This window comes from Carettochelys insculpta, chromosome 10, assembly GCF_033958435.1.
Source record: "Carettochelys insculpta isolate YL-2023 chromosome 10, ASM3395843v1, whole genome shotgun sequence".
NCBI classification, from domain to species: Eukaryota; Metazoa; Chordata; order Testudines; family Carettochelyidae; genus Carettochelys; species Carettochelys insculpta.
This window is the reverse complement of record NC_134146.1, coordinates 1,525,344-1,551,134: the sequence shown is the minus strand read 5'-3', so window position 1 is coordinate 1,551,134 and position 25,791 is coordinate 1,525,344. Positions and strand designations below refer to the sequence as shown.

The window sequence follows — 25,791 nt, the reverse complement described above, 5'->3', positions numbered from 1 at the left end:
TACAATATTTTACATTATTCCCCACCCAAGTTTTTGAATTGGGATAGCTGCTTCAACATAATGACACCAGAGTGCGTAGCCTCGGAATGTTCAATGGCATTGTTCTACACCTTCTATCGAGCAAATACAAACACATACCACTGATGTCTAGAAATCAAGAACAGCTGCCAAGTCCAGTGACTTTCATGTGCTTTTTCTGTTGGTTTTTTACCAGAGACCAGTATGTAAACAGAAGTCCTCTCACTGCTGATACTGTTGCTGTGAATAAGGGTTCCAGTTTCCAATCTCTTTTGACCTCCTTTTTTGAAGCAGGTTGTCACAATGAAAGTTTGCAGAGATCACACATTGAAATTTGACTTCATCATATCCACGGGACAAACGTTTCTGGCTATGCTTCTTTCAATAAAGCCTCGCCCCTCAAAAACCATGAATTACAAGTGTGTATTTCCAAATTTAATCATTACAGCAAGGGGCACTTCTTTACATTCTAGAGCTCAAAATGAGCTGATTCAACAGATGTAGTTTAGCAAAGGGCACAGCCATGCACTGTAACCTGGATCGTCAATTTACAAAGGCGACTGGATGATTTTAAATGGGCTCCATGTTTAACTCTGAAAAACTCAGTGAGCAATAGCCACATTGTAAACAATACAGGGGGGTTTCACTCTAACGGTGTGCAGATTCCATATCACACATAATACATATGCAATATTCTCATTTACCCCCCTGAGAATTAGTCCTTATGCAAACCAGCCTCCCTTCTGCCCACCAGGGGACTAGATACATGTCAAGCAGTTTGCACAACAAAAAGCGTACATCTCCTAGACACTAACGATGAATAAACGTCTGAGGGTGACAGTCAGCAGAGAGAAGCAACTGGACATCCTCGGCCTCTGCTTGGCCAAGATGGTTCAGCTTCAACATACACTCATGTCATTGTCATGAATGGGAATTTATGCTTCCAATTAAGAGAAAATAGGTCTCTGGAGGCCTTAACTCAGAGCTGCAGCTTCATTGGTTTATATGTATAGTGTATACAGACGCAGATTTGCTTTCCATTGTATAGGATTGACTTACCCAAAACTCCCCTCTTTAGCCACCAAGGAAGTGTCCTGGGGCAAACAGCGATAGATCTTGCCTGCCTCTCACTGGCTGGCATCCAATGGCTACGTCTACACGTGAAGCCTACATCGAAGTAGCCTATTTCGATGTGGCGACATCGAAATAGGCTATTTCGATGAATAACGTCTACACGTCCTCCAGGGCTGCCAACGTCGATGTTCAACATCGACGTTGCGCAGCACCACATCGAAATAGGTGCAGCGAGGGAACGTCTACACGCCAAAGTAGCACACATCGAAATAAGGGTGCCAGGCACAGCTGCAGACAGGGTCACAGGGCAGACTCAACAGCCAGCCGCTCCCTTAAAGGGCCCCTCCCAGACACACTTGCACTAAACAGCACAAGATACACAGAGCCGACAACGAGTTGCAGACCCTGTGCATGCAGCATGAATCCCCCGCTGCAGCAGCAGCAGCCAGAAGCCCTGGGCTAAGGGCTGCTGCACACGGTGACCATAGAGCCCCACACGGGCTGGAGAGACAGCGTCTCTCAACCCCCCACCTGATGGCTGCCATGGAGGACCCCACAATTTCGACGTTGCGGGACGCGGATCGTCTACACGGTCCCTACTTCGACGTTGAACGTCGAAGTAGGGCGCTATTCCGATCCCCTCATGAGGTTAGCGACTTCGACGTCTCGCCGCCTAACGTCAAAGTTAACTTCGAAATAGCGCCTGACGCGTGTAGCTGTGACGGGCGCTATTTCGAAGTTAGTGCCGCTACTTCGAAGTAGCGTGCACGTGTAGACACAGCTAATGAGTCCACCTGGCAGCTGCCTCATTGGTCTTTCTTAACACTTTCTCACTGTGACCCTCTCTGTGCCTTTCCTTTCTGAATTTCTTCCTAGTTGATTGATTTGTTTCACCATGTCTTAAAACCCATTGTCATTGCTCCAATCACTAGCTCTCCATCATCTCACCTTTGGACTCTGTGCTGAGCCCGGTGCTCCCTGAGCTGAACTCCAAACGCCTTCACTGTGCTCCCCAGCAGCAGGCCCGACCTCCGCCCAGAACAACGGGCGAACACACACCAGGAAGTAACTCACTCAAAATGAAGCAGTAAGAACTTGCTGGAAACAGCCTCCGGGCCACTCCCGCCAATGCAACCCTGCTCCCTCGTTTCTCACTCCTCGCAGGGCTCACCGAGTTACTGATCTGCCTGCATTCACTGATCCAGTGGCCACCTCCTTTCCCCACCCAGCTCAGTATGGGCTCGACACTCTGTACTGGCTTTTCACCATTTGAAGCAGCCTGTGCTTGAAAGAAAGGAAGACGACAGCAAACGCAACCAGCAGGGTCAGGCAGAGAGGGAGAGTAAGCACCAGGTAAAACAAAGCCATGTTCGCTGTCATTGACCTGCAGCTCTGAAGGACAGACGCAGACAGTTCCACTATGTGAGTAGATTTAGAGGAGCTGTTGCAGGTGACCTGCTCCCTGTCCACAACGTGCACCGTCTTGAGATGGTGAAGGAAGTCCCACCACTCCAGCCTGCAGCAGTCAAAAGAGTTCTGGCTGAGGTAGAGCACACTCAGACTCCTCCTGAGTTGCTTCTGCATTGAATGCTGTGGGAGAGAGGGGAGACAGTTTCTTCGGAGATCCAGGGTGTGCAGCCTCAGACCACTCAGGGACTCTGGGAAGCTGGTCAGGGAGTTTCCCGACAGGTCCAAACTTATCAAATTCTGAAAGCCAGAGAAGTCAACACCTTCCAGGGTGGAAGAGAGGCCAGTGTTCCTGAGAGATAAAACTTGCAGTGTTAGTGCAATATCTTGTAGAGGCTGCAGGCCCCCAGCCAGTGCTCTCTTATTGTTAGACAAATCTAAGTGTGTTAGTGGTGTCCCAGTGAAAGCCCCACGGGGCACAACTTCTAAGCCACACCCAGCCAAGTACAGTTTCCTGAGAGATGTTGCATTCCTTAAGTCTATGCAGATCTGATGCCCAGTGCCATCGGCCTTAGCTTGCAGGGGGCAGAGGTTTATGCGGTTGTGACTGAGGTCAACTGTAGTGATTGCTGTGTAAGTGAAAATGTTAGGTGGCACCCTCTGCAACCTATTGGCACTCAGATTCAATGACTGGAGGTTTGGCAGGGTGCCTTCAGCCCCCAGATCCACCTGCAGTTCAGAGAGCTGATTGTGGCTGAGATCAAGGCCTGTGAGCCTGGCCAGGGGCTCACTCTCATGCATATGAAGGGCCTCTAAGCAGTTCTGGTTAAGCTTGAGGTGGGAGAGGGAAGTCATCTTTCCCAGGAAGCCAGCAGGGAGGTACCAGAGCTGGTTCTGGCTCATATCCAGAAAGCTCAGGGAAGAGAGGTTGCTCTGGCTAACTTCCTCCCAGAGATGGAAGGTGGTGATGTTTGTGGTGTTGCCCTCCATGAAGAGGAACTGCACAGTGACGTCCCTGAGAGACGTCGCATTGGGGAGTCGGCGATAAAAGCTCATCTCATTGTCCCTCAGCAGCAGGGAGCGCAGTTTGCTCTGCCTTGGGAGTAGTGGGAAGAACAGGAGCTGGTTGTGGGAGAGATCTAGCATCTCCAGCTCAAAGACAGCATCAACCTCTGCGGCCAGGAACCACTCAATGAGGTTGTTGCTGGCATTAAGCGTCTTCAGCTGGGTCAGATGAAACTCCGCGATGCAGGGAAGGTAATTGTAGGCCAGGTTAAGCCTCTGCAGGCTCTGCAGGCCCTCAAAGGTGCCCACCTCAATCTCAAAGATGTAGTTCTTCTCCAGGTTCAGCTCCTGCAGCTGACTCAGGCTTTCAAAGACAGAGGAGTCCAAGCGCATTATGATGTTCCTGGCCACGGACAAGGACTCCAGGGAGGACAGGTTCCAGATCATGGCAGCCACCATGTCCTCAGTGAGCTGGTTCCCAGACAGGTCCAGTTTCCTCAGGGCTGGCAAGGAGCAAAGAGCAGCTGCTGTCACAGAGTAATTTGTAAAGAGGGTGTTGTCAGCCACACAGAGATTTTTGAGATCTCTGCTGCTAAGAAAGGCCCCAGGTTCAATGAGCTGTAGGCTGTTCTCACGCAAGCTCAGGGTTTCCAGGTTTGGGTACTTCAGCAGAGAGGTATTCCTTAGGGTCTGTATAGTGTTGTGATCCAGGAAAAGCTTTTCAGTGTCAGCTGGGAGCTCTGCTGGGACTGTGCCTTGCCTTCTCCCACTGCAGTTCACAGCTCGGTGCCCCTGCAGCAAGAAATATAGATACATAGTTCTCTGGACAAATAATGCTGGAAATAGTGAAATGGGGGCCAGGCTCAGAGTTCAGATGCCAGATGGGGCACAGCATCTGATTCTTTGTTTTTTGCCCCTACCCTGAGCCACAGGCCTCTCCCAGGTGACAAACATCACACGGCAACAGCAGGAATTTTTGCCGGTCTCACTGATATGGGGAGGCCTGCAGGCTGCCAGGGGCAGCCCATGACTGCCCTTCAAAAGATGTACGAGATCAGACCAGCTGACTCTGAAGTTACAGCCAGGCCCTGGTTCCCAGCTGACCCATCATGTTCCCTACCACACTTTATGACTCTGTGGAGATGCTCTGGAAAGTAGAGCCTGCCTCCAGGACTCAACCTGAGCAGGACACGACCCTGCTCCTATACTGTGAGGGGGACCCTTTGGCTCCCTGACTGCCTACCCTGTGGAGCAGCACCAGCCAGCTTGCTCCTGGAGGCTGAGATACTGACTAGCACCCTGCATGGCCCCCGGGGGAGCACACCTGCTGCTAGAGCTCCCACTTGGCGGAAGAGGATCAAGATGTCGCATGGGGTGCGGGGGCGCAATACCACTGAGCAGACAAGCAAGGATCACAGAGTACAAAGCAAATGAGGGACCAATGGGAAGGGGGACAGGGAGCAGGTAGAGCCAATCAAAAAGAAAGACGGAGGGGCTGGGGGATGCGGAAAGCACAGTCCTCTTGCCTCTGGCTTACAACCCTCCTGTTAACACATCCCAGCACGTTTGCTCTTTTTTTTTTTTTTTTTTTTTTTTTGGCAACAGTGTCCCACCGTTGACTCATATTTACCTTCAGACCGACTAGATCTTTTTGCTCAGCACCTCTGAAAATCAGGCCCAAGATACCAGATGTTACCCCAAAACTGAGGCCCCTAAAAATCAGGGACCACTTTAGAGAGCACACACATTATTTCCAAATTCCCCTCCCCCGCCCTTTGAGGATCACACTGCTCAGCCCACCCAGCTCCTTCCTGTGACATCACTGCCCTCCGCACTTCACTTCCACATTTGTATTCATTTCAAAGACACGGAGCATACGTGCCCTTCCGATAGCAATATTTGTGTGTTTCTTCTTTTTTTCTTGGCAGTCACTCGATAACGAGTAGGACGTCTTCATGTCGCCCTCCTATCTGTGAGTCTCTCGATGGCTGATCAGCCGGATTCTGGAGCTGCAGATCTTACCAGAGAAGAGGAAGGAGTCAGTAGCTGTTGGAGGGGTGCAGGGCGTTTTTTGACACTCTCTTCTTCTCCACCTCTCTTCGTCTGCACTGTGGTGGGACCTCTCAAATTGCGCCACCCCCTCACAGATCACCATTCTCCACCAGGGATGGTCTTGGGCAAGTTTCTCCCAAGCGTTGATACCGATGCTGCACTTTTTCATGTGTGCCTTCAGCACGTCCTTATATCTCTTCCGCTGGCCCCCAACGTTCCTCTGTCCTTCCTCCAACTCGGAAAACAGAATCTGTATTGGGAGGCGCTGATCAGACATCAGAACCACGTGACCAGTCCAACGAAATTGTTGATGAATGATAATGGCTTCAATGCTGGTCATGTTCGACCCTTCCAGGATGCTGGTGTTCATGCGCCTGTACTCCCAAGAGATATTTAGGATTCTCCTGAGGCAATGTTGATGATATTGTTCAAGTGCCTTCAAATGATGCTTGTATGTTATCCAGGTTTCACATGCATATAGTATCACTGGAACAACCAGTGCAGAGTATACAAGGAGATTTGTCTTGGGATAGATGTCCCGGTTCTCAAAGACCCATTGCTTCAGGCGGGCAAAAGCAGAGCTTGCATGTCTCAGACGATGCTGGATTTCTGCATCAATGTTGACTTTAGTGGAAATATGACTTCCAAGGTATGGGAAGTACTCCACATTTTCTAGCAGTTCTCCACTGACTTCAATAGAAGGTGCATGTGATTGTCCCACCAGGGAAAGTTGGTGAAGCACCTTGGTCTTTTGATGTTCAGTGGGAGGCCGAGACTCTCATGTGGTTCAACGAAGGTACTTAAGGTGGTCTGAAAGGCTGTGGGAGAAAGAGCAGCAACCATGTTGTCAGCTGCGTACTGGAGCTCCACAATCGAGGCTGTGGAGGTCTTGCTTTTAGCCTTCAGTCTCCTGAGATTGAAAAGCTTCACGTTCATTCTATAGACAGACAATCTTCACACCACCTGGAAGTTTGTCATAAATGGGGTGAAGGGTCACAGCGATAAAGATGCAGAAGAGTGAAGGGGCAGTGACACAGCCTTGCTTGACTCCCATTTTGACCTCAAAGGGGTCGCCTTGGGATCCGTTGTTACTCAGTTCTGTGGTGGTTGTGTTGTTGTGCAGCAGCCTTAAAATGCCAATGAATTTTTTGGGACAGCCAGTCTTCGAGAGAATGGTCCACAGGGCAGCACAACTGACTGAGTCGAATGCTTTGGTCCTGTCAACGAAACATCGATATGTAAGGCTTGGTTGTGTTCACGACATTTTTCGTACGATTACCAGGCAGTGAAGATCGTGTCCGCTGTTCCTCGGAATGGTCGGAAGCCACATTGGGATTCTGGGAAAATTTCTTCCAAGAGCGGCAGGAGTTGGTTTGTGAGGATTCGAGCTAAGATCTTCCCTGCTGTTGCCAGGAGGGAGATGCCATGATAGTTTCCACAGTCCAACTTATCACCCTTCTTGATAACACTGACGATCAGTTTGTCTCTGAAATCTTACGGCACCTGCTCCCGATCCCAGGTCTTGAGAATCAGGAGGTGGAGCTGTTTGTGGAGCTCTTTGAAGACTTCGGTGGGGATTCCATCTAGTCTGGTTGCCTTGTTCCACTTCATTGCTTTGATGGCAGCTTGGACCTCACTCAGGGTAGGAAGTGTTACAAGATCATCTGTAGGTGGTTGCTGAGGGATTTGGTCAAGGGATTCTAGGACCACGGTGAAGGGGAGGTTCAAGAGCTCATCACAGTGCTCCCTCCTGTGAGAAGCACTCGCTTCATTGTCTTTCAAGAGCTGGGTACCATCCTCTGATCTCAGGGGATTGATTCCACGGTTGCTCGGTCCATAAACAGCTTTGGTGGCATTGAAGAAACCTCTTGTATCATTGATGTCTGCAAGATGCTGGAGTTCTCGCACCTTCTCAGTCCACCACTGGTTTTTCAGAGTCCTTCTGCCCTGGCCTTGGAATGCGCTTCTCTCTTCGTCGTGCAATTGACGTCACTTTGCCAGGCCCTAAAGGCTTTCCTTCTTGCCTCAATCAAGCATTCAATTTCCATTTCGTTCTCATCAAACCAGTCCTGATGCTTCCTGGTCTGGTAGCCAACGGTTTCCCCACAAGTTCCAAAATGATAGTATTTTTCAGTTGACACCAGTGTTCTTCCGCACCTTCAGGGGGTACTGTCGGCAGCTTCCTTTGGAGCCTGTTTGAAAGTCACTTTGTCTGATGGGATCCTTCAAGCCTTGTACATTGATCTTTCGTTGGATTGGTTTCCTCTGACTTCTCCCTTTAGTGCCAGTTCTAAACACCATTGTGGATCAAATAAGGCAGTGATCAGTCCAGCAGTCATCAGCTCTAGTCACCACGTGTGAGAAGAACATCACGTTGATCCTGAGTGCAGATGATGACACAGTCTATGAAGTGCCAGTGCTTTGATTAAGGACGTTGCCATGAGGTTTTACATCTTTTTCTGGCAGAATAGCGTGTTCATAATGACCAACTTGCGTTCGGCACGTTTATGGAAGGAGCAGCATTCCACTGGAGTTGCTGTTGCTGACTCCTCCTTTCCCAATGGCAGTCTGCCAGAGATCCGCATCTCTTCCACTGAAATCCCCTAAGAGAATAGTCTTGTCTTCTTTGGTTATATCTTTCAGGACTGTGTCCAGTTGGGTGCAGAACTTTTCCCTCACATCATCTTTGGCAGGTAGAGCTGATGCATAAGCACTCATGACAGTTGCCGACTGGTTTTTGACAAGCTTCAAGCAGAGAGTCGTGAGACGCTCATTGATGCGGACAGGGACTACGGATAGGATCTTTGTCAGTTCATTCTTGATGGCAATTCCTACTCCATGAATTAGTTTTTCTTCCTTTGGGCTTCCTTTCCAGAAAAATGTGAACCCTCCGCCTTCCTCTCTCAGCTGTCCATCTTCTGGTCCACGTGTTTCTGCCAGGGCAGTGATATCCACGTTGAATTGACGCAGCTCGCAGGTGATAATTACTGTGTGTCTTTCGGGTCACTCACTGTCTGGGTTGTCCATTAGAGTCCAAATATTCCATGTTCCAAAGCTTACTGTTCGATTTCGACCACATGGAGGTGAACCCACTGGATGTGGCTATCCAGTCAGGGGGACTGAGGCGGACTATGTTTAGGGCACCTTTTCTAACCCCCTCCCCATGTGAGGTGAGCAGACTGGATCCTAAATAGAGGTGCTCAGTCATGGATGCAGCAGCTGGATTGTCCTACCACCTCAGTCCTTGAAATGGATACACACATCCACTGCCCACATGCGGGTTCATGACTAAAAGCTTCCAGATTTCACAATCCTGCTCTCGGCGCCATTCGCCAGTCGCCGTAGGGCTCGTGTTTAGCAGAGCAGTACACAGAGGAAGATGCATGTGCATGACTTCTTTTAACATGGGGGGACTGCTGCACTGCAGCCGTCACACACTTCTTGACGGATAGAAAACTCAGGTCCGATGGCGTGGGATCCACAACAACTGGGAGCCTCCTGTCTGCGGCAGCCTTCGCAACCTTTGCTGTCCTCCACCTGTTCTGCCACTGAGGACTTTTAGGCTCATTCCTTGTCTGGACCCTCCCTCTTGGTCTTTCCACCATGGGTGACCCTGCTGGAAGCACGAGGCTCCTTGCGGCATCGCTTTCAGGCTCATTGGAACACACAAGCCCACTCACCATGGCCAGGGGACGATCCGGAGAGCTGGCCATATTTACGTGGACTCCACCTTACTGCCCTATTCCGCGTGATCAGTCAGCTCCAAGGGACACCTTGCTTCAGTCACTGTCAGGGTTCCCGCTAATATTTTCCATCCTTGTGTGGAATAAATTTTGATATGTGTGCCGAGGCATGTGCACAAGTGCCCCACCAATAGAAATAGATGCTGCCAGCAGTGGGTGGCCATGGGCACTCTGCTAATCAGTGGGTAGCACCTGAATCTCCCCTGGGCAGCCACCCAAGAACTCAGCTTACCGGGAGCACTGGTCACTGTGCACCATATAAGCCTCTTGCCTCCTGTTAAAAAATGGCAAGCCAGGTTTTGCTCACGCTTGTAAACAAACAGCAGCTTTGGGCAGAGGTGGAGTTTGGAAAGACTGCAGCCAGATGGTGACAGTCACAGGCTAGAATGAGAACAATGGGACAAGATGGGACCTGCTTTCAGAGCCTACACTGCCACACATAGGCAGAGCGCACACCTGCTTTTCTGAAGGCCGAGAGCCACCAGAAGTGAACAATCAGCAAAGTCACAGATTTGCATAAGAGGACTCACTTGTTTGCAGGCCAGGCCAGTGTTGTTCCCCCATCCTGCTGCTAGAAAGACTAGACTCAGGGACAGATGGAGAAACACTGAGTCCATCTCAACAGCCACAGTCCTGCAAAGAGAGAACCCGAAGATAAGAGGTTTGCGCTGCTCTGTCCTCTCCGTGCCTGGTTATTTCTGGCACCCCGAAGGATTGCCCAGGAAACAGGATTCGAGACAGTCTCCTGCCTCCTAAACCTTCAGACACAGAACCGGGCTTAGAGCTCCTCTGTCAGCCCAAGATCAGAGCCGGGCTCTGAGCGTTTTCCTGGCAGCGCATCTCACGTTGCAATGTTCGACACACCACCTCACACTGTGTCCTTACCAGACCTTGCAGCACAGCGTGGGACTCATGCACCAGGGCCTAGGGGTGACCTGGACACAGGGGTGAAGCACACCTGGCTTCAGTGACTCCTGGTTAGCAGCTCCTAGATGGCTGATAATGAGCAGCACAACTTAGAGTAGCCTCAGGGAGTTGCAGGTGCGGAATTCTGCCTCAGGCTCCAGCTGGCGACTGAAACCCCTTGTGTCCTCCTTCCCCCGTGTTTCACAGATCACAGGCATTAGGGAAGGAAGAGACTCGATTAATTGCTCGGAGGGTTATTGAACTAGAGGGTCTCTTCTGCACAGCGCAGTCCCTGGGTGAGAACAGGGCAGGTTACTGTTGTGGTTCTGTAGTCCAACGTCTCAGCAGCTCCCAAAGCTCTCTAACGCTCCGACAGAGGTAACCTCACCCCCGCATGCCTGCAGAGGCAGACCGATCCAGCGGCGAGGGAACTCTGTCGGGAGCTGTGGCCTGTGACTTTGGCAATTCATTTTGGTGCTCTGGGACTTGGTTTTCTCTTGCTCCCTTTGTCTATCGCACCTACTAAGGTGTGAATCAGGGGCACTTCTGCTCCCAACTCCCACTGAAATCAACTGAAGAGAGGGCCCCAAATGCCTTAGAGCTGTACTCTTTGGAGCAGGGACAGTTCTCATTGTGTCTGTGCAGCTCCGAGCACCACGGGGCCCTGTTGCCAGCTGGGGCTGTAGACACAGGCATAAGACAGAGAGCACAAACTCCTACAGCGTTTGAACAGGGGAGCAGACCAGCTGTGCAGAAATAAGCAACATTCTGATGCCAGCATGTGAAAACCCTTTGTTGAAAGGAAGATCAGCACCTAACCAAAGAGCTGTCTGCCCATCTCAATCCACTGGCCTGTTTCATCAAGAAGTTTCCCACTATATAATAAGCTTCTTAATCCCACACAACCCATGTTCTCTTGCTGAGAGCCGAGCACCCTGAACTCCACCCCAGATCCCGTCCATCACTGCGGTCCCAGTGACAGAGATCCTTGGTGACGTGCTGCTTTTCAGTAAAGTGAAGTCAGGTAACCGTGGCAGGCCACAGCCCCAATGGCTACGGCACGTGCACACAGGAGAATGACAGCCCCGCGGGAAAGGTGCCAAGAGGGCCTGATTACGCCCCCCATGAGTCACCCTCTCCACTCAGCCTTGTTAGACCTGTGAACTAAAGAACGGCGAGAGTCTCGTTGGGAGCCCCAAGGGTGAGATGGAGGGTTTTCCACACCTGGGACAGATGCTAGTTTTGTTTTTGCCACCAACCACACACCATGACATCGCAGATTCAAAGAGCGCACGGCCACTGGCATAGCACCAAGATGGCTTACAGCATCTACCGGGGGTTCCCCCCTTTCCCTTCCAGGGCTGCGTCTACACTACCAGGTAAGTTCAATTTTATTGAATTTCATTTCATAACTCTGGGGCTTACACATTCAATTTTGAGTACCCTCACTTCCCACAAAGTCAAGTTAGTGCTGCCACACGAGAGCGGCCATCATCAACTGTTGCAGCCGTGCATTGTGGGAACCTATCCCACAGTTCCCTCAGTCCCGCATTCTCCACCTCCCCCCGCTGCCTGGTTCCCAGGTCCCCACCGCTTGTGGGAGCTGGGAAACTGACCAGTGCTGCTGCACCTGGCTCATGGGAGCCAGAAGTTTCCCAGCTCCCACGAGTGGCAGGGAGCCTGCAGCCAGATGCAGCAACGCCACTCAGCCTCTGGGGGCTAATGAATTTGACTAAAAGACATGGCAGCCTTGGTTCAAACTGTTAAAGTCGAACATGACGCTACACCCACCCAGTTCCGACGATATTATGTCGATACTGGTGCTCCCTAAATCGAGCTAATGGTATTTACAGTGAAGGCAGTCATTTGCTTCAATAGCGCTAACTGCCTTAAATCCATTGGCAGGCGCAGAGCCTGGCCACCAAGCCTTGAGCAGAGCTGAGCTACCCAAGGACAGCCGCTGGGGAGCAATGGCAGACCAAAGACCCTGACTGCCTCTTTATTTCAGCCCAACACCCCGGTTTCCCGCACACGGAGTTTTCGTGCGTATTTCGCCTTTGTCAAACAGCTCAGTATGTTTTAACCCCAACTCTCCCCCTTCGCGGCAGGTTCTCTCTTTTCTGAGTCGGCCACTTCTGCCCTGACAGTGGAAGCTCTGGTTGCCCACCATTCACTGTCTTCCCTCCAGCACCAGCCTGCCACCTCCTCCTGCTCTCGCCTTGCTCAGTGGAGGCAAAGCCACGCTGGGGCAGCTGCAGCCCCCTGTGAGCCTGGGTATTCTGTGGGGAGCCCTGAGGGGGAGAACTCGAGGGCGCTGCCGATGCTGGCCTAGCCCAGCTCACCACAGAGCTGGAGGGAGGATGCTGTGTCCTAGAAGGAGTGCAGGAGATCGCCGCATACAATGCTTGAGATGCCGCTGAGCTCAGACATACACACAGGGTGACCCGGGGTGCCCTGGCTGTCCGAGCCTCTGGCCACCATGGGACTGTCTTTCTATTGCCCTGCCCTGTGCCCCCACAGCCCTCCCCTCTCCCTCCCACAAGCAGTTTGGAGGGCTACTCACCGCTCGGGGCAGCGTGCGCAGACCGTGGGCACTCATGCTGCATGCAGCTGCCCCCACCCGCACTCTCTGGGCTGTTTCGCAGCAGGCAATGTGAGTTGCAGCCTTTTTTTTTTTTCCCTTCCTCTCACTGAGCATCAGGTTAATTTAGACCTTGCGGAAGGAACTAACGGAAGCTGCAGTCACATGGATTGCAGAGTTAGCTGCAAGCCACTCTGCTTACTGAAATCAGCACTTACCCAAGGGTCATGCACAAGCAAGTCAATTAAAAACAAGAAGGAACCAGGAGCAAGGGGGAGGGGAGGAACCAGCCCAGACCCGTGCTATGAAATCATTAGCCACACTCATGCTAATGGCTCTGAAACCTCTTCTGGGGACAGACTGAGTGGCCTGCTCTGATATTTGCACCAGGGCTCCCCTGTTCGGCCAAGGGAGCACAGACATGACGGTTTCAGTTGGCTCAAACTGGAATCCGTTTAAAAGCTCTGCCAGTACGAAACCCTGAAGGTTCCAGTGTCCCCTCTAAGCTGAGCGCTAGGGCAGCCGCCCCGGAGAAATTCAGGTGCCAGCCAGCTGTTTAGCAGAGCCTCCCCAGACACCCACAGTCGGCAGCCTGTGTTTCAATGGGTGGTGCATTTCCATGCATCTTGGTGCATAGAACAAAAATTATTCCACTCATGGATAGAAAGATTTGCAGGGAGGCTGGCAGGTGCTCTGCAGAATTACACAACAACTGTTCCATACGCCTCAGGACTCAGGGATTTCCCCCTCCCCTGATTCCAGTGGCACTTTCCCTTAATGTTGTGATGACCATCGTTTTGGCCGAGGAATATTCGCTGCAGAGCCAAGCAAGGCTGTTCCTCAAGCAGGCTCACTCAGGGATCACTGTCATACTGCAGGCGACGGCCCCTTCACAAGGAACCCAATCCAACTTCCCCCAAAGTCAAAAGAGGTCTTCTTCCAGTCATTCCAATGGCGCTGACCCAGGCCTCTAACACTCCTAGCCTTTGAGGAGCTTGGAAGCTGCCTGGAATCAAATCTGCGTCTCCTGCACACTCAGACCAGGCCAACGGGGTAGCTGAGAGCCTCACTTGGAGCCTCCATAAGCAGATCCTTCGATTTCTGGTGTAAAGAAGATCCCATGGACTCTGTAGGAAGCCAGACCCAAATTCTGTCTCCAAACAGCCAGGTTTCTACAACACTGAGTGGCAGCTGGGAATTCTGTGGCAGCTTCAGTTAAATTACTTTAATAGAGATTTATGCGGACTTCTGTCCAGCATTCCCCATGTTACTATCTTTGGCATTAAATTCTACTTTTTTTAAGCCAGCCTCACAGTTTAAACTTGTGTTAACTTCTGCCATGCAATGAGACATTGAGCCACAGAAGATTGAAGCTATTGTCAGAGGAGGCTGTTTGGGATTGAGAGATATGCATATTAGCATATCAGCAGTGTGCTTTCTGCAAGAACTATCAGTCCAGAAAAAAGTAACTGCTCACGTTTATATGGGCATCGTTAGGTTTCAGAGTCAACACTCCCATGGGGTAATAGGAAAGTTCACAATACTCTCCCAGATAGTTTCAGGCTGTCTGCAGAATCTGGAAAACAGCACTGCAGTGGCTACAGCCAAGCTCGTGTTTTAAAGACTCCCTGCAATAACTAGGGTTAGAAACTTTTGTTTTGGTTTGGTTGTTTTGTTAAATAAAAAGGCGCTTCTGGAGCAAAATTCTGCAGCAAGGGGTGCGATGGCTGTCATCAGGCAAGATATGGAGCACTTTATAGTGAGGTGATGGTGAAGGCACTCAAGCTGCTGCTTGTTTCTCACATAACACAAATGGAAGACTTATTAACTACGTTCTCTGCCGTGCACTGAATGCATTTTTCATCCATCCAGTAGTTCTATACTGCCAAGAGGCACAAAGCCAATCTCTAGCCTTACTGCTCCCCCTTTCCCACTCCTGCGCCTCTTCCATACATAGTACTAAGTCTCACAGCCGTGTAGCCATGTTAGTCTGCAACCCCACAAACGAGCAGTTCTGTGGCACCTCAGAGACTAACAACTGAGTGAGTAAAATCCACTTCATCGGTGGATTTTGCTTGAACTGTGGGTGACCCCTGTGACCATGGGTAACTTCATCTGATGCAGTGGGGTTTTACCCACGAAAGCTCATGGCCTGATAAATGTGTTAGTCTATCAGGTGCCACAGACCTGCCTGTTGTGCATAGTACTGAGAAAGAACATAGCGTGGTGTTCACCCCCTACACAAAATTGCAATAATTTTTGCCCCAGGCATGTGGCGCGAGGTACCATTTAATACTCGCACCTTGCGGGTCAGTAAGATCAGGGCAAAATGCAGCGTTAGAAGCAAAGTTATCAACACAAGCCGGAATCGCGACGAAGGCTCTGTCGACGCCACAGACTGGGCGGTGGCGCTGCTTTCCTGCTGCAGCTGCACTGCTGTAAAGGTCTCCCACGTTGCTGCTCTCCGCCAGCAGGAGAGGGCTGTCTCGGCCACATAAATCAGCCCACCCCACCGAGCCGGCAAAAGCTACACTGAGGGGAGGCACTCTCTTCTAGACATAACACTGCCCATATTGGTGCTGTTGTCAGTGACACACTGACCAGAGGCGGGTTTCACACACCCCGCCCAACACAAGCTTTAGGTGGGGAGAGGGGTATCTCAGGAGTGTGAGCTTTCGCCTTGTAAACCCAGGGTTACCAGCTCAATCCCTGAGGGGGCCATTTAGGGAGCGGGTCAAATAGATTAAAAAAGGGATGGTGCTTGGTCCTGCCAAGAGGGCAGGGGACTGGACTCAATCACCTCCCGAGGTCCCTCCCAGCTCTATGAGATACGTATATCGCCATATAAAAAGTGCTAGTGGAGACATAGCCTAGAAGTAGGTTTTCCAGAGAAGTCTGGAGAAGGGCCAAACCAGTTCCTCAGAGACAGAAGGCATAGGGACAAGGCTGACGGGCCGTTTGCTGCTAAGCAGCCATTCTGTGGCAGGAAAGGCCAAAAAAAAACCCCTACATCTTCAAAAAGAAAGAGCCTGGGGAGTTCCCTGCTACACACACTCCCAGCCAGAGCTGTTGCTCAGAGTGAGAGAGGACTAGGGAGGGGCAAATACCCCAAAGGAAACCCTTCTCTCTTTCCCTGCCCCTTGCATTCACTGTGCCTAAAGCCACAAAGATTAAACAGTTTCCCATCAGATCTTGTGTGCAGCAAGATGCCCTCTGTTGAAGATCCAAAGGCATGCTTCAGGAGGAGTGCGAAGAAGATGCCGAACAATGTCGGAGCAAGCACGCATCCTTGTTTGACGCCGCTCCTGATTCCGAAAGCATCCGATAAAGCGCCGTCATATTGGATGGCTCCTCTCATGTCTTCGTGGAACGACTGGATCATCTTGAGTAACCGTGGAGGACAGCCTATCTTGTGGAGCAGTTTGAACAGACCATCCCTGCTGACCAAGTTAAAGGCCTTGGTCAGGTCAATGAAGGCTATGTAGAGTGGCTTCCTCTGCTCCCTGCACTTCTCCTGCAGCTGCCTGAAAGCTAAGTCTAAGGTGCGGGAAGTCCTCATCAGAGACATGCTGTTCGCAGACGATGCTGCTGTAGTGTCTCACACAGAAGACCAGCTTCAAAAACTGCTGGATCAGTTCTCCAAAGCGTGCAAGGACTTTGGGCTTACCATCAGCCTAAAGAAGACAAACGTACTCGGTCAGGATGTTGCTGAATCCCCATCAATCAGCATTGACAACTATACGTTAGAGGTCATCCACGAGTTCGTGTACCTCGGGTCCACCATCACTGACACCCTGTCGTTGGACACTGAGCTAAATAGGAGGATCGGAAAAGCGGCCACAACTCTGTCCAGACTCAGCAAGAGAGTGTGGAATAACAACAAGCTGTACACTCACACCAAAATGCAAGTCTACAGAGCCTGCATCCTCAGCACCCTCCTTTATGGCAGCGAGACTTGGACCCCGTATGCCCGCCAGGAAAAGAGGCTGAACGTCTTCCACTTGCGCTGCCTCAGGCGCGTCCTTGGAATATCATGGAAGGACAGAGTGACCAACACCGCCGTCCTCGAGCAAGCTGGAATCCCAACCATGCACACCCTCCTCAGGCAGTGTCGGCTCCGCTGGCTTGGCCACGTCCGCAGGATGAATGATGGAAGGATTCCAAAAGACATCCTGTATGGTGAGCTAGCCTCTGGCAAAAGACCGCCCGGACACCCCCAGTTGCACTACAAAGATGTCTGCAAGAGAGACCTCAGAGAGGTAGACATCGAGCTGAACAACTGGCAAGAACTAGCAGATGACCGCAGCAGATGAAAGCAGGGGTTACACAAGGGCCTTCAGAAGGGTGAGATGAAGATCAGACAGCTAGCAGAGGAGAAGCGAGTGCACAGAAAGCACACTAAGGACTTGCCAGACACCCACCACATCTGCAAGAGATGCAGCAAGGACTGTCACTCTCGTGTGGGTCTTCATAGTCACAGTAGACGCTGTAAATGAAGTCCTCAATTGAAACTTTAAAGGGCGCGATCCATAGTCTATGCAGACTGAAGGATGCCTGCCTGCCTGCCTACCTACCTACTACCAGGAAGCCACAAAGGCAGCAGTGTTGGCCAGCTGTGTGAGAAGGGGCCCCAGCCTCAGTAGTTTGGTCAATGAGACAGCTGAAAGTATGCAATGAGAAAACGTGGCTTTGAATTCCACCCTTTGTTAAGTTAGATACTAGCAACCATTTTAGCTTTACTTCTTCTGTAATCATTGCTCATTACTTGTACTCACTGAAAAGCTCTTTGTAATTAATGAACCAAATTTTACTCTTTTATCTAATCCATTTTTCCCCCCTTCCTGCTGTATATTTATCCCATTTGCTCATTTCTGCTCTTGAATCTCATGAAGTGGGTCTTACCTAATAAATGAAATTGTTAGTCTTTAAGGTGCTACAGGACAGTGTGATGCTGTTGCAAAAAAAGCAAACATGAATCTGGGATGCATTAACAGGTGTGTTGTGAGCAAGACACGAGAAGTGGAGAAGAATGTGGAGAAATTGGAGAGGGTCCAGAAAAGAGCACCAAGAATGGTCAAAGGTCTAGAGAACATGACCTATGAAGAAAGGCTGAAAGAATTGGACTTGTTTAGTTTGGAAAAGAGAAGATTAAGGGAGGACATGAGAGCGGTTTTCAGGTATCTAAAAGGGTGTCATAAGGAGGAGGGAGAAAACTTGTTCTTCGTCGCCTCTGAGGACAGAACAAGAAGCAATGGGCTAAAACTGCAGCAAGGGAGGTTTAGGTTGGACATTTGGAAAAAGTTCCTAACTGTCAGGGTGGTCAAACACTGGAATAAATTGCCTGGGGAGGTTGTGGAATCTCCATCTCTGGCGATATTTAAGAACAGGTTAGATAGATGTCTATCAGGGATGACCTAGACAGCACTTGGTCCTGCCATGAGGGCAGGGGGCTGGACTCTACGACCTCGCGACGTCCCTTCCAGTCCTAGCATTCTATGATTCTGTGACTGCTTGTTTGATTATTTTTTCATTTAAATATCTATTTGAAATAGTGAATTGGCATATTATGCCTCTTAAAGAAACAGAACAAATATAATCTATTGTGTCAGGAGAGGGCTGGCCAGTACAGGACGTGAATCTTGGGGAAAAACCCAAGACTGGGGGTGTTTTGGGGTCACCCTGCAGTGTAACTGAAGTCAGTGAGAACCAGACTGGAGCTTGCATGCCGGTGGGCTGTTTGTGAGCCAGCGGCCCAGGTGGGAGCATCCAGGTTGGAAGGCAGGAGTAACAACTGCTCCCTGGCCTGGACTGTACCTGTCACAGCTCCTGCCAATGGGCTCAGGCTGGAGCACACGTCTAAGTCTGGGGGTCATTTGCCGTCATTTGGAAAGTTGTTTCTTTTCGGCATAAGCTCCCTCCTAGCACTTCAGCACAGTATTCTGTGGTTTTATTTCTTTCATTTTCAAGGAAGCTTAGGAACAGAAGTCAAGAAGGAAGATAGACATACATCTGTTGTCTAAGTGTCAGAGGGTGTCATAGAAGCCTGAGTGCTGAGCAGCAACCATGGCCTACTCTGAGTGAACCTGGTTGAAAGCTAGTTATAGTTTGCGTATGATTTGCTCCACACTCAAGTTCTGTAGGGCTTTCACATCTTCTGAGATGAAAGAATCTGTGTTTGAAACAGATCAGGAAACCACAAGCCTGACAAATAATGGAGTTTGAATTTCCTGATGTACATCCCAGCAATCGCAGTGTGGTGAGATACCCACCAAGACCGCTGAGTAGGAGGCAGATAGATTGGTAAAGCTGCAACAGAAAATGGCTCGATGAGACGCTGCCCCTGGTTTGCTGCTCAGCAGGCATCAATGTGTTGTTTTCTCTCCTGTGTGGAACATGATTTCTTCTAAAGTGGAAGCTCTGAGAGTAAGGGTCACTCGCAGTTCAAGCAGGTGGTGCAAAACAGCAGATCAGCAACTCCCCATATAAGTAAGAACTAAAGGCACAGAAATGTTTATCGACAAGCCACATCTACTCGCAAATTGAGTTCAGTACTGAGAACTGTGTGCAATCCATGACAAGTCCAACAGACCAGCCACCTTCGGCTGGTGCAAAGCGGTGAGAGCAAGCGTTTTACCAGCTATCAACTGGCTGAGGAGAGAGTCCATGGCAAAACACAGCTGAAGGAGGAAGAGAACTGACACCACCACAAAATGGAACATCGTGGGACAGTTCAGCAACAGAGAGAAAGGGTTCTAAAGCAGAATCTCATTAAGACTCCAGAGAGTTACTGGAAATGCAGTACCCACAGTGGGCCCTAGCTTTCATGTTGGATCCTATTGGCACCCAAAACTTTGCATTGAGGCCACCTATCTTGTGATCTGGAATTTCAGCTTTCATTTTAAAATATTATGTCTCTAGCCCTGATTGTTCTAAAGAAATCCTCCAAAATACGACCCCAGTGTTACTTGATTCAGCAATATTTGCCAGAATTTGCAGCCTACCTGGAACAATTTCTATGACAATCCAGCACCCCCCCATTTATCTCAATAGGATGACCACTCAGAAACCACACACTGACAGTTTTAATGTCGGTATTGCTAACTAATTTACTACTGAGATCCCAGCCTGCAAGAAACAGGAACAATCATGACGAAGATCTGCATATCTACTGTATCATTTGTGGCAAAGTCCCTTGTCAGTCCCTGTGGGCCCCTGCGCTTCCTGGCAGATCTACGCTGCCTCAGAGACTCACGGAGGTCCCCTTTTTGCCCAGGCCCTTCCAAAGGCAGGGGTCTCTGCTTAGCGAGCCATCCTCATCATAGGCAGGACCAGTACGGGGAGAATAATACCAGTCCCCTTGCAGGCCCACGCCTGCTCCAGTAAAGTGATCCCTCGGGGGAAGGGTGGGGGGAGTCCAGACCCGCCCTCTACACTGGACTGCGGCCCAGGGTCCCTATGAGAACAAGAGGCAACCGGCAGGACCTTTACCCCTGCCCCAAAGTAGTAGCATCACCCTGGGCCACTTCGCCCACCACTTCCCCGTGGTACCTTTTCGCTGGGCTCCTCTGGCGCACCTCCCAAAACCTTCCCCCCACTACCAGATGGGGAGCCTTTTATAGGGAGCACAGGGCCTATCTGACCAATGAGGGCCTGGGCCTAGACAAGGAGCAGAAATGCATTGGCGCACCATCCAGTCTACTGTCCTTCTGGAAGGCTCCGGAAGCTTCCAGGTAAGGGTCTGCCACACATCTTACCCCAGCATCATGACGTAGCTGGAGCTTGGGAAACTACTATCACCTATTTTCTCCCACCTTACTTCTGAGCTAAAGTAAATTTGACCAAAATTCAGCAATTTTAAGCTACTATGACTGGTGATGGCTTTTCCTATAAAAAAGGCTATATTAAATATATTCAATAGCATCTGCGCATTTTGAAACATCTAAATGAAAAACAATCACAGCTGGTCTTCAACTAACTTCTCAACATCACATTTTTATTTACTGCTGAGTGATGTGTGCTATACAATACAGGCAACACAAGCAAATTAATGTTTCTGTAATTAACCTCTCTATTTGAGTTTTTCTACCCTGAGCTGTCTTTTAGAGGAAAAATAGCACAACTGTTCCTACTGTGCAGAGAAAAACCCATCAACTCACATTTCACTGGAATGCCTCTCTTGGGGTGCGTCTACACTACAAAATAAATTTGAAGTTAACTTCTAAGTAAGGGGCTACTTCGAAGTAGCCTGCAGAGCACCTACACACATTTTGCTTACTTCAAAGTAATGGGTCCGCCATGACGGCGGTCCCCCCTGGAGCATGGAGACACACTGGCCAGCTCAGGCAGGGCTCTATGGTCCCTGTTGACCGCCGAACAGGAACCAGCTTCCTGCCACTCCTAGCAGCAAGCTGAGATCATTGCAGAAACAGAGGGACCACTAGCCACCTGCTGCACAGCCCCCTCTTGAACCCCAGCTGCCATCCACACTCCCAGCCGCAGAGCTCCCTGACACCCCCGGAGCCCACCAGCGAGCCCCCTGAGGGATCTCAGCAGCCGTGAAAGAGCATCACAAGAGGGGCCCCTCGTGGAGGGATATGGAAGTGCAGGACCTCCTCACACTGTGGGGGGACGGATGGAGGTGGTCCTCCTGCGGACGGAGGTAGGGCACTGCAACGCCAATGCATACGAGCACCTGGCAAGGGGGCTCGCCTCCTGGGGGAACCCCGTCCGGACCAGGGAGGGCATCTGGGTTAAGGGGAAGGAGCTCCACCAGCTGCTGGGGCCCCAGGAGGTCCAGCCCCAAGGAAGCGGTAGACACCTGCTGCACCACCACCTGAGATGGAGGAGGAGACGGAGGTGGCGACTGCTGAGGAGACGGGGCCCTCGGGAGGCACCCTCCCCCATCGAGGGACCAGAGGACCGAGCCCAGGAGCGGTGGCGAGGGTTCCAACGCTCTCCCTTCCAAGTCGTCAAGCCGGGACCCCTCCAGCTGGGCATCCCCCGAGCGTGTGGAGGTACCTGCACGTAGGCACTGGGTGTTCAGAATGTCCCGGGGAGGGGAACCCTGCCCCCCACACGGCCAGCAGGGGACCACGTGCCTGGCCGACGCACACGGCTGGCAGCCCTGCCGAGCTCCGCAGGGCATTCACCCTGGAAGGGTGCAGGGGGTGCAGCGAATCCAGCCCCAGCGGCACACTGCGGGTACCCTCTCGCACCTGGTATCCCACAGGGCCCCCGGATCACCGGGCACTGAGAGGTGGGCAGAGCAGGGACCCAGAGCCACAGGGTCAGGACACATGACTAATGGTCTGTCCCGCTGTCCCCACAGGCCTGCCATCTGGGAGCTGCCCCAGGGCCGCCTGTGACCATCCCTCAGGCAGTGAGGGCCAGTAGGCCAGCACCCCACCTTGGGCTGCCTCACACCGCCGTCACCAACAGCTGTGGTGCAGGACTGGCTGGCCAGGGAGTGGGAGCTTTGGGTGTGATTGGCCGACCGCCTGGAGACCCTTACCTGGGCCGTCGCCACACACCTCACCCCCCCGCAGCCCCCACCGCAGGTGCTGACTTCCAGGCTCTGCCGGCCGCTGTAGAACTGACACTGGTGGAGCGACTGGGGGGGCCAGCATGATGGAAGGCGAGCTGACCCCTCCCGACCCCGACATTGTTGCGCTCCTTCCCCGCCCCTACCTCCCCGTAGTTCCAGCCTCATCCCTGCCCCAAAGGGGTCCCCAGGCCCGGGGGTGGGGCGCAGGGGCTCCCGCGTCCATCACGGCTCCTGGCCCACCACCCCGGTGGATGAGTGAGCCCCCGCATCCCAGCACCCTCCCCGAGCTCAGCTGTCTTTTTTTCCCCCGGCTTCAGCCAAAATTCTCTTTGTTCATATATCCAGTTGTCCTCCCTTCCTTGCCCCAAGCCTCTTGGCTGAATGTGCACTACTACTTCAACACCCACTTTAAGGGGAACTTTGGGCTATAAATGTCTCCAGTTTCACAACTTTGAGGACTCCCCAGTATTCAAAATGTTCTAAATCTGGGCTAACTGCTCCAGTGATTTCAATCTATGATCCATTTTAAGGACCTGCCTCACCCGCGCAGCCAGAATAGGGACCTCAGTGGGCATACTGTACCACAATTGCACTTCTGTTCACATGCAGCTAAACTGACCCTACGTAACCTTTTATTGCACATGTTTTTTCCACCATTAACACAACAGATCTCAACATTTACAGAAGAGAAAGTACACCGGGTGGTCAGTTTTGCTTCTGGAACTTCCAGCAATTCATGGATCAGTAGTTCCTTCTTCTGATGTGTGTTTGCCATGGGGGGAAAACAGCAGCCCAGTGGGGCAGGAGGTGACGGTTTAAACCAGCTGTTAATCCTTTACCTCCCTATTCAAAGTTCATTTCTACTCTGAAAACTGCTTATTGATACCACTTCATTTATATTCGGTCATGCCTGCTGGCTTGAGCAGAGGAAAAAAATGTCTTTTTATCTTATTACTTTGCAGCCAAGATTGCATCTGCCTGAGTGCTTGTACAGCCCCTAACTGAACGAGCTATCAGCTGTAAATCATTTAATAACAACGTACTGCTTTTCACTCTCATCAGCCCTGCAAAACCAGCACACCTAAGAGCACCAAATGGGTTCTACCCTTTCTTGTGCATTGTTAGAGCTGGTCACGTCCTTTCTATGTTAACACCTCAGCAAACCTACCGAAGACAACGGGAATACACGAGCCATTATTGATGGTGGTTTTTTTACATTGATTGACAGTGTACAATCGTAAAAAAAAATCCCAGGTGAGCTAGCAGTTAAGATAATATATGGTTGGATTCTAATCAAATTTGACTGTGGATCATAGTTACAGACATGCCACGGCACACCTCGTGGCAAAACTACATGGCTTTGTGCTCACCTGCAACCAATTTCTGCTGTGGAGAAAATCTGTACATTGAAGTCAGCAGCACTGCTCTGGGCACTGGCATGGCCCCACAACATGTCAACATTTTTCTGGTTCACCTAGAACGACATTTCTTCAGCACCCCCACCCTACCACCCTCCTCTACTTGCCCTTCATTGATGACATCTTCATCATACGGACCCATGGGAAGGAGACCCTTGAAGAATTCTGCTGGGATTTCAACAATTTCCACCCCACTACCAGCCTCAGCCTGGACAAGTCCACACAACAGATCCACTTCCTCGGCACTGCAGTGCAAATAAATGATAGTTACATAAGCACCACCCTATACCACAAATCCACTGACTGCTATTCTCACCTACATGCCTCTAACTTCCATCCAGGACACATTGCGCAATCCATTGTCTACAGCCAAGTGCTAAGATCCACCTTGATCTCCTCCAATACCACCACCAGACACAAACTCCCACAAGATCTCTCTCAAGCATTCTTAAAACTTGAACATCTACCCGGGGAAGTGACAAACCAGAGACCGACGGAGCCAGAGGAGTACCCAGCAATCACGTATTTCAGGACAAGCCCAACAAGGAAAATACCAGAACACCAGTAAAATCCTTCCGGCGCATCCTTGACCATCGGCTGTCTATCCTGGAGAATGATCTCTGACTCTCACAGACCTTGGGCGGCAGGCCAGTCCTCACCTACAGACAGCCCCCTCCCCCAGTCTGAAGCAAATAAATACTCACCAGCAGCCACACACCACACTACAGAAACACTAACCCAGGAACCTACCCCCGCAACAGACCCCGTTGCCAACTCTGTCCACAAGGGACACAGCATCACAGGACCTAACCATAAGCCACCACACCATCAAGGGCTTATCCACCTACACATCCACTAATGTGATAAACGCCATAATTTGCTAGCAATGCCTCCCTTCCAAATGTGTCGGACAAACTGGGCAGTCTGTGCCACCTAGGTGCAGAAACAGGCACAAATCAGCTATCAAGAGAGGGCGCACACATGAACCTGTAGTGGAACACTTTAACATCCCTGGACAGTCAGTAAAGGATTGACCGGTAGCCAACCCTCTACAAAAGAGTTCAAAACTCTGTTACAAAGTGAAACAGCCAAATTGGAGCTCATTTGCAAATTCCTACCTTCAGAATTCAGTTTCAGTAAGGACTATACTGACAGTAACAACACTCTGCAGAGGCAGCTTCCCCTCGGTGGGCATTCACATTTCTCCACCAGCTATACTGAGGGGCCTGACAATCCCCTGACCGATCACCCTAATTTACAGTGGAGAGGAACTTCTTTCTGGCATACATACCTGCCTTTGCATTTCCACTCTAACCCATCTGAGGAAGTGGGTTTTGCCCACGAAAGCTTATGCCATAATAAATCTTTTAGTCTGTAAGGTGCTACAGGACTCCTCGTTGTTTTTACCCATTTTACAGTAACTTTTCTGACTAGATTCACCCTTTAACCCCTCAGCTCTTACCATATAAATGCAGCAAGAGTTCCACTGGCAGGTCAGAAGGAAGTCAGATTTAGGTCTCAGTAGAAAGCAAAACCAAGCTTCTAGGAGCACATGGGGGTCAGTGGCTTAGCCACATCTGCTTTACTGATTGATGTGAAAAGGCCAGGTTTACCGCCCTGCAGAGTCCAGCCACACTGTGGACCCCTCCCTGCCCGGGAGACAGAGAAGAGGTCAGTGCTACCTCAGTGGGATCTTTCCTTCCCTTTCCCAAGAACACAAATTACAATGAAAATTAGGAGGAAGTGGGTCAGGGAGGAAACAGCCACAGAGGTGACGACATTTCCCACCTCAAAAAAAGCACCCCACCCATGTGAAACTTTTGCAAGTTAGATAATGCTGCCTCTGATAACGTTTGCTTACCCACCGTTTCCCCGTCCTGCTGGTAGCACTGAGAGCTTTAGAGCCAACGATCCATAAGACAGCCCCTCGCAGTCCGGCCAAAGACTGGGAGGAGGCAGAGCTGAGGTCAGCAATCAGCACAGAGGCACAAGGGACTTCCGATTTCAGAGGCTGAACTCGGACTTCTCTCAGAATGGCAAATC

General features: G+C 50.8%; 1 protein-coding gene across 2 annotated transcripts; it reads right to left on the bottom strand.

The window, feature by feature from the left end:
• NRROS (negative regulator of reactive oxygen species) lies at positions 1-25,373 on the bottom strand. 2 transcript variants are annotated; one of them, XM_075004132.1, is made up of 3 exons: positions 25,211-25,373; positions 9,830-9,932; positions 1-4,296 (listed from the first exon to the last, which is right to left on the bottom strand). In XM_075004132.1, exons 2-3 carry the CDS (start codon positions 9,914-9,916, stop codon positions 2,323-2,325), a joined length of 2,061 nt encoding a protein of 686 aa, XP_074860233.1. In that variant the 5' UTR covers positions 9,917-9,932; positions 25,211-25,373; the 3' UTR covers positions 1-2,322. The 2 variants fall into 2 exon arrangements, with proteins under 2 accessions (XP_074860233.1, XP_074860232.1); XM_075004131.1 differs by lacking the exon at positions 25,211-25,373 and adding an exon at positions 12,769-12,877.
• Positions 25,374-25,791: the final 418 nt, after the last annotated feature.